This window comes from Tinamus guttatus, unplaced genomic scaffold (genome assembly GCF_059628265.1).
Source record: "Tinamus guttatus ecotype Peru unplaced genomic scaffold, ASM5962826v1 Tinamus_guttatus_pri_ptg000460l, whole genome shotgun sequence".
Taxonomy (NCBI): domain Eukaryota; kingdom Metazoa; phylum Chordata; class Aves; order Tinamiformes; family Tinamidae; genus Tinamus; species Tinamus guttatus.
In genome coordinates, this window is record NW_028288994.1 from 121,074 (window position 1) to 128,811 (window position 7,738).

Here is a 7,738-nt window from a genome sequence, read left to right on the forward strand (position 1 = left end):
GGACCTGGAGGCGGTTCCTGAATGTCCCGTGGGTGGGGGGTGGCATTTGGGTGGCACCTTGATGGGGCTGATAGGGGAAGGTGGGGCGGTAGGTGACCTGTGGGTGTGGGGGGGGTCCCATGAGGTAGAGCTTGGGGGGAGGTGGCACCTAAGGGTGGCTCCTAGGGACAGGGGATAGGAGCTGGGTGGCCCCTGCGTGGGGGAGCCGCGTGGGGTGTCCCTTGGGCGGGGAGCGGCGCTCGTGTGGCACCTTGGTGGCACTCGCGGGTGGCTGCTGCGTGGGGGCAGCCCTGCCCATGTCGCCTGCCGGTCGCTGCGGCCGGTCCCTGTCCCCGAGGGGTGAAGGTCGCAGCCGGCGCCGGGCGCGGTACCCGCGGGGAGCGACACCCAGGGCGGGAGGGGAGGGGGGGGCAGGTGGGAGGGGCAGAAGGGCCGGACCGGGGCGGGGGCAGGGGGCAGGAGTGGGGCCAGGGGCACTAGGACCGGGGCGGGGGGCGGTCACTAGGGCCTGGGGGGGATAGATGGGGGGTTCGCTAGGACCCCCCCTTGGGGGAGGGGACGTGGATGACATAGCCTGTTGTGTGGGGAGCAGGAGGCAGGTGGGGGCGGGGGGGAACTAGGGCTGCGTAGGGGACAGGGTGGCCCGGGGGGCTGCTCCCCCCACAACGGCAGAACGAGCCCGTCCCCAGCGCGCGGCCCCTTTAAGGCGAGCCGGACTACAGTCCCCGTCACCCCCCGCGCCGCCGCCCCCCCGGATGGACGCGCGACGCGGCCAACCGCTGCGCGGCGGGAGGGAGGCGCAGCCAATAGGCGCGTGGCGGGGCAGGGCGGGCGCGGCGGCGCAGCCAATAGGCGCGGCGGGGAGGGGGGCGGGCCCGGGCACCGGAGGGAAGATGGCGGCGGCGGGGGACGGCCCGTGGCGGCCCGGGTTGGTGCTGCTGCTGGCGGCCGTGGCGGCGCCGCGGCTGGGCCGCGCCGAGCAGACCGAGGAGCACCTCAAGCGGGAGCACTCGCTGTCCAAGCCCTACCAAGGTGAGCGGGGCGGCGGCGCGGGGCGGGAGCGGGGAACGGCGGCCGGTGCTGAGCGTGTCCCCGGGCCTGCAGGCGTGGGCTCGGCCACCTCGGGGCTGTGGGACCTGCAGGGCAACGCCATGGTCATGACGCACCACATCCGCCTCACCCCCGACGTGCAGAGCAAGCGCGGCGCCGTCTGGAACCGCGTGGTGAGCGCCGGCACCGGAGCGGGCGCGGGACGGGGCTTGGGGCCCGGGGAGCACCGGGACAGAGGAGGAGGCAGGAGGGAGTTTGGGGGGGGGATATGGGGTTAGATGGGGGTCTGGGTTGGGAGACAAGGAGGGGGCATGTGGGGGGGGTGAGCGGGGAAATGGGGGCTACGGGCAGGGGCTCCGGAGCGGGGACCCTGGGCCGTGGGAAGGGGGGTTTGGGCGGGGGGGCGGCAGGAGAGGCCCACGCAGGGCTGGATTGGGGAGGGGACCCCCAGAGCAGCAGGTTTGTGGGCAGGGGGGCGTGAGGGGCCGTTCTGGAGACTGTTCTGCAAAGCGTTCTATGAGACCAAGCGCTGTCCGGGATGCTCCGCTCCCGTCGCTGGGAAATACCGGGGCGGGTTTTTCATAGCAGCTTCAGAACGAAGCTCGCGCCCGGCTTTTAACGTCATGCAAACAAATCGCTTGGAAGCCCCTCGTGTTGTGTGCCCTTCGGCGCGGGCAATTCGTTTGCACCTCGGGAACTAATTGGCTCGCTTGAGATCACAGAGTTAAAGCTGCTCCTTGGGGTCGTTCAAGTCTCCTTTTTTCCCCGATTATTGATTTTTGCTGGAGTTGCTCTTGCCTCCCAATGTGCTGAGGTTGGAATTGGTTTCTTGGCTTTTTATAGCCCTGGATAACAAGCAATTCCCTTGGCTTAATGACGCCTTTGGGCATTAATTATTTGTGCTCGCATCCAAAATAGAGAACAGTGCTGTTGGCAAGGGAAATAGGGAGCAATGGAGCCCTCTCTGCGGGCACAGGGAGCGTTTGTCCCTGCTGGAGCCCAATCTTTGGTTGGGAAACCCGCAGGTCCCCGAGGGTCCCTCAGCCTTGGGGACCCCCAGCTCATGGGCTCCTTCCTTGTCTTGCAGCCCTGTTACCTGCGAGACTGGGAGATGCAGGTGCATTTCAAAATCCACGGGCAAGGCAAGAAAAACCTCAACGGGGACGGCTTTGCCATCTGGTACACCAAAGACCGCATGCAAACAGGTAAAAACTTGCTGGGGACGGTGGGCTGGGTATTGCCACCGCCAGGCACTTTCTTTTGCATGCTAGATATTTATTAATAAATGATATCGACATAAAATTTATTGCTATTTCTTATTTTGTGACATAGCGTGGCTCCCTCTAATGGAAGCCCCCTAAAGGCTGGGAAGGAAGGAGCCTTCTCTGGTGATTTCCCCCACGAAAAATAAGTTAAAGAAGAGATTTAACAGACTGTGTCTGAGTTGGCTGTTGAGCGATGCGACCCGAGGGGATACCCATTCCCTGCAAACCGGCCCATAACCTGCCTCGTTAGCCGATACGGAGAACAGCATCTAGTCGCTCTCATTCCTAACCCATCCTTCCTTCTAGGCCCCGTCTTCGGAAGCAAGGACAACTTCCTGGGCCTGGGGGTGTTTGTGGACACCTACCCCAATGAGGAGAAGCAGCAGGAGGTGAGCGAGGATGAGCAGCCAGGGACCGGGCTCGGTGCCCGGGTTCTGCCCGTGCCCACGTGCCGGCAGCGCAGGGATTTTGGTGGGGACAGCGGGGACCGGCCGGGCGCTGGCAGATGCTGCTCCGCTCTCTTTGCGGTGTCTGCAGCACCCTTGGTTTTAATTGTCCCCCCAATTCATAGGGGGGCAATAAGCCCTCAGGGCCGTGACAGGCGGCGGGTTGGCTTTTTGTTGCCCACTTGATGCAGCAAAAAGGCTTTGAGGGCAGGAATAAAACGGAGCTGATGACGCTGCCTCCGTGCTGCCCTTGGTGCTCGCGGAAGGGCAGTGCTTGGGGGAAGCTCTGCCAGGAGCTGGGTCTCTGTAGACCCTGAGCAGAGCAGCGTCCAAGCTGCTGTGAAGCTGTCCTGCAGCTGCACCCCACAGGGGTTACTGGTTTCAAACAGGGGTTACTGGTTTCAAAGATCCCGGGACCCTGAACCGGGGAAGTTTAAGAGCAAAACGTGCGCGCGGCTTGGAGCAGCGCCTCTCCCAAAGACCTTTGGGTTCCCGGGAATCGCCTGCTTGTTTGGGGTTTGGCATCTGTAACTGCACAGAAGGGATTGCAGAGGCAATTAAAAGGAGGCCTCGCCTGCCCTGCTCTTGGCATTGCTTTTGTCACACTTGAAACAAAGCGGGACCTTTTTCTCCTTCTATAAAAACAACCCTATTTTCTTTCCCGAGACCAAGTTTTGCCTTCAAATCTCCCCCCTCCAAGAGCTCCTTTTATTCTTCAGCTTGTCCCAGTGAGCCGAAGGGCTCGCTCTGGATGTGCCTGACCTTGGAGCTGCTGGACAAATGTTGAGTAACCAGCAGCTTTTGTTCAAACATTAATAGCTGGCCCGGGGATGGACTTTGTGCGTGTGTCGGGGCCCGGGGAAGGCCTTTCTGAGCCGTCTGGCACGGCATTAGCGCCGGCGCTCGGGGATTACTGTAATGCTGGGCTGGGAGAGGCCACCCTGGAGATTTGCAGAGCAGCAGCCATTCCCTGGGGTAAAGGGACATGTGGCAGGTCCTGTTTAAAAGGAAAAAATAGTCCGGGTTTGTCCAGCCTCCCAGCACAGCAGCATCTGGAGTCTGCGAGAATAGGGGGCTGCTGTTCGGTGGCAAAAAATGGTCAAAAAACCAAGGAGGTGGAGAAAAGCTGAGCAGCTCGTTGCTGTAACAGTGTGTTGGCTCAGGGCTGCTTTTTTGGGCTGTTAAAGGGAAAATGAATGTTTTGCTCTCGAGGGATGAAGGGCAATTGAGCGGTGGGGACCCTTGGGAGCTGCTGGGACCTGTCGATGGTGTCCCCATGCCGCAATGCTTGCACGAGGAGCTGATGGGAGCGGGTGGCTCTGCTTGCCCGGTGGTGACAAGGACCGTGGCGCGTTGCAGGGCTCGGCGTCGGCGGCGTTTCCCGGCCGCGAGCCTGGGATTTGGCGCTTAACTCCCCAACCTGTCTGCGCTTTAGCCTGCGCTAAGCGGATGGTGCCCTGAGCTGGCTAGGGAGGAAATTCCCAGGGTGCGGATTAATGCCGAGCTCCGGGCCGTGACCGTCTTGCTTCTGTGCTCTTTCTTGCTTTGCGCTAACCCTGGACTCTCAGGCCCAGAAGAGGAGGTACAGCCCCGGAAATCAGGTACTCGCTCTCGCTGACCTACCCTTTCCAGCACTGTTTTAGCTTCACGTCGTCTCCCTGTCCGTATAACTGCAGCCACGTGGGTGAACGCGGTGAGGGAATTCCCTCATCCGAGCTCCGGAATTCCTTTTGGGACCGGGGCGCTTGGCTCCGGCTGAGATGAGCCCTGTGGCTCTGCCTCCCAGCAAGGCTCCTGGGGCTTTTGATCGTGCATGGAAGCTGCTTCTCTGTCATGGACCTTATGGGAGGTTTGGGGGCTGCTGCAGCTCTCGCCTGCGTGCCGGCCCCGGAGTCATCCCTGAATCCGTCGGCATCAGGTGGCAGGGGTTTGGGCAGCGCGCGGAGCGGCCGTGCCCGCAGCAGGGCCGTGGCGCGGGAGGCCGCTCACGGTGACCCTCTCCCCTCGCAGCGCGTCTTCCCCTACATCTCGGCCATGGTGAACAACGGCTCGCTCACGTACGACCACGACCGCGACGGGCGGCCCACGGAGCTGGGCGGCTGCACGGCCATGGTGCGCAACCTCAACCACGACACCTTCCTGGTGATCCGCTACGTCAAGAGGAGGCTCACGGTGAGCGCCGCCCGCGCCGCGGCGGGGCCCGGCCCCTTCGCCCCGGGCTAACGGGGCCCCTTCCCTCGCAGGTGATGATCGACATCGACGGGAAGCACGAGTGGAGGGACTGCATCGACGTGCCGGGCGTGCGCCTGCCCCGCGGGTACTACTTTGGCACCTCGTCTGTCACCGGAGACCTCTCAGGTACCGCGGGGACACGCGGAGCCCTGTGTCCAAGTGCCTCTGGCAGCTTTTATGCAGCGTTAGGTGTCTGGAGGCGCTGCTCGACCTCCAGACGTGCTCGAGGACCCTTCCGTGCTCTGTCACCCCCACTTTGCAGGAGCCTGTGGTGTTATTTTGTCCAATGCCTTGAATTTCACGACCTGAGAGCAACCCTGTCGCTTGTGGTTGCAGGGACTGGCCAGGTGTGTTGGGGAGCAGCAGTGCCACCAGCTGCCGTAAATCAGATTACAGCGCTCAAAAACCCTCTGCCTCCCCTGCTTTAATACTTCTCTCCCAGTGGAGGGCCTGAAATCACCTCCTGAAGCAGGTTTTAAGGCCAATGTTTTTGAATTAGGCCTCTACAAAAGCACATTGATGGCCGGTGTCTGGGCCCATTGTTGGCTGCAACAAAAGTTCTTTTTATTTCCGCAGCTCTCCCTAATTCCCCGGGAGCTGGCGGGCTGGCAGGGAGCACTTACTGCAAAAGGAAACGGGTCACGCGAGGCTGAGCCTGATGGATCCCCACGGGGTGGCCGAGCGCTTTGAGTCAGATGATCTCCCAGTCTGGGCTGTTTCTTGCTTTAAGGAGCTTAAAGGTTCCCCTTGGAAGAGGACTTGGGGGCCGTTGCCCAAATTTTACCCCTTTGCGGTGCTGTGAGCGGCACCGACGTAGCTGGCTGGGGTCATGTTTGGGGGTGGCCTCTCGGGACGTCTTTGTGCTCTATTTGCAGACAACCACGACATCATCTCGCTGAAGCTTTTCCAGCTGACGGTGGAGCGGACGCTGGAGGAGGAGAAGCGCGACAGGGAGGTCTTCCTGCCCGTGGTGGACAACCTGAAGCTGCCGGGACGTGAGTAGGATCCGTGGGATGCCCCGTGTAGCTTGTCCTCAGAGCTGGTGGAGGCCAAACCCTGCCGGACTGGGGTCTCACAAACTGTTTCTCTCCTGCAGTGGAGGCCCCCCTGGAACCCATGAGCGGCCTGGCTCTCTTCCTGATCGTCTTCTTCTCCCTCGTCGCCTTGGTTTTTGCCATCGTCATTGGCGTCATCGTCTACAACAAGTGGCAGGAGCAGAGCCGGAAACACTTTTATTGACTCGGGAAGCTGCCCGGGATGGGCCGTGGTTAATCCCTGCCGGCTGCATCCCGGCTCCCGCCGTCCCAGACTGACACAGTGCGATGGACCCAGCGGGGACCCTCATGTCCAGCAGGGGCGGCTGCTGTTTCTTGTCGGGCTCCGGGCCTCCCGCGCCGCTCCCTGTGGGAACGGAGATCCCGGCTCAGCGTGTGGCGGACCCGGCGTGTCCCCCTTGGAGTGGGCTGTTTGCCTGGGGAGTCGTTCTGGGGGCCGGCCGGGCTCTGGGGCAGCACCCAGGAGCTTCCCTGCGCTCCGGGGAAACGGAATGTGGGGAGAAACCGCCACCTTGGCTGTAAAATCCTGCCCGAGAGCGATCCCGGCTGCCCGAGAGCGATCCCGGCTGCCCGGAGCCGCCATGTGCCCCTTTTCCTCACCACACTCACACAGTGACACCTTTCAGTGGCTTATCCCGAGCTGTTACATTTCCAATGGGGATTTGCCACCTCAGTGTCCCCCAAACCCCTGTACTCCCAAGCTTTTAATCCTGCGCGGGACACTGAACCGGTCCCGTCCAGAGCGTGAGCTCTGGCCGCCGCCGCAAGCTGCGGTGTCCTCGGGTGCTCGGTGCCGCCTCCGCATGTCCCCGTCCCTGTCAGCGCCCTTTGCATGTCATGTCGTGGCTTGTGGAAGGTTTTTCCGAGCGCTCCGAGCTCCCTCGCTCGCCTGGGCGCTGCCCACGGTGGCAGCCACTGGAGAGCGGGGCGATGTTGGGCTCCGTGGGGCGCTCGCAGCCGAAGCTCTCACTGCCTTTCAGGGAGTTGTAGTTTATTCCTACCTCAGTGACTGCTTTATTCCTGATTTTTGGAAGTGGAATCACTGTTTCTCCCGCCTACGGTGGCGGAAACGGCCCCGGGTTCCTCCGGCTCCGCGTGGAGCGAGCCAGCGCTGGGCCAGGGTGTTCGTGGCCACCCTGGGGACACGGTGTCTTTGGGCTCCTGCGCAGGGACAGGCGGCCGGGGCCCTCGGATGGGGGGGGCGCTGGGTCCGTTTAGTCTCCTGGAGGGAATCCCAGTAGCTCAGGGGACACCTAGATGGGAAGCCCTGGGCCCCCTCCTTGACTCTGCCAGCTGCTGAGTCCCGGCAGACTCGTTTTTGGCAGCGCTGTGCTCGGCACTGCCGGAGGGGCGGCCACGTTCTCCGTGTCCCAGCACGTCCCAGGGTGACGTGGGGCTGTTCTCCAGGGCTGGATGCAGCCATTGGGGTAGGGGGATCTTTTCGAAGTGCCCGAAGGCCGTCGAGGCCTGAGAAAGCGGTTGTCTGGTGGTTGCCTTTTTTTCTTTTCTTTTTTCCGTATTTTTGTTGCCTGATGACCAGGACTCGGTACCGCCTGCGCCTTTGCCCGGAACCGTGAGCGGGATCTCGGAATAAACGTCCGTGTGTGTGTGACGGGGCTGAGCTGCCTCCTTCCCGCCGGAGACCCCGGTGACTTTTCCGAGGTGTCCCCAACGTGCGGCTCAAGCTGGG

The 7,738-nt window shown here is 62.4% G+C and overlaps 1 protein-coding gene across 3 annotated transcripts; it reads left to right on the top strand.

Annotated features, from left to right (window-relative positions):
- The first annotated feature begins 893 nt into the window (after window positions 1-893).
- On the top strand, window positions 894-6,298 carry LMAN2L (lectin, mannose binding 2 like). 3 transcript variants are annotated; one of them, XM_088532592.1, is made up of 9 exons: window positions 902-1,032; window positions 1,105-1,223; window positions 2,138-2,255; window positions 2,622-2,704; window positions 4,330-4,362; window positions 4,772-4,933; window positions 5,005-5,119; window positions 5,869-5,988; window positions 6,090-6,298. In XM_088532592.1, the coding sequence occupies exons 2-9, from the start codon at window positions 1,152-1,154 to the stop codon at window positions 6,230-6,232; spliced, it is 846 nt and encodes a 281-aa protein (XP_088388718.1). In that variant the 5' UTR covers window positions 902-1,032; window positions 1,105-1,151; the 3' UTR covers window positions 6,233-6,298. The 3 variants fall into 3 exon arrangements, with proteins under 3 accessions (XP_088388717.1, XP_088388718.1, XP_088388719.1); XM_088532591.1 differs by lacking the exon at window positions 4,330-4,362 and having other exon boundaries at window positions 894-1,032; XM_088532593.1 differs by lacking the exon at window positions 1,105-1,223 and having other exon boundaries at window positions 909-1,032.
- Window positions 6,299-7,738: the final 1,440 nt, after the last annotated feature.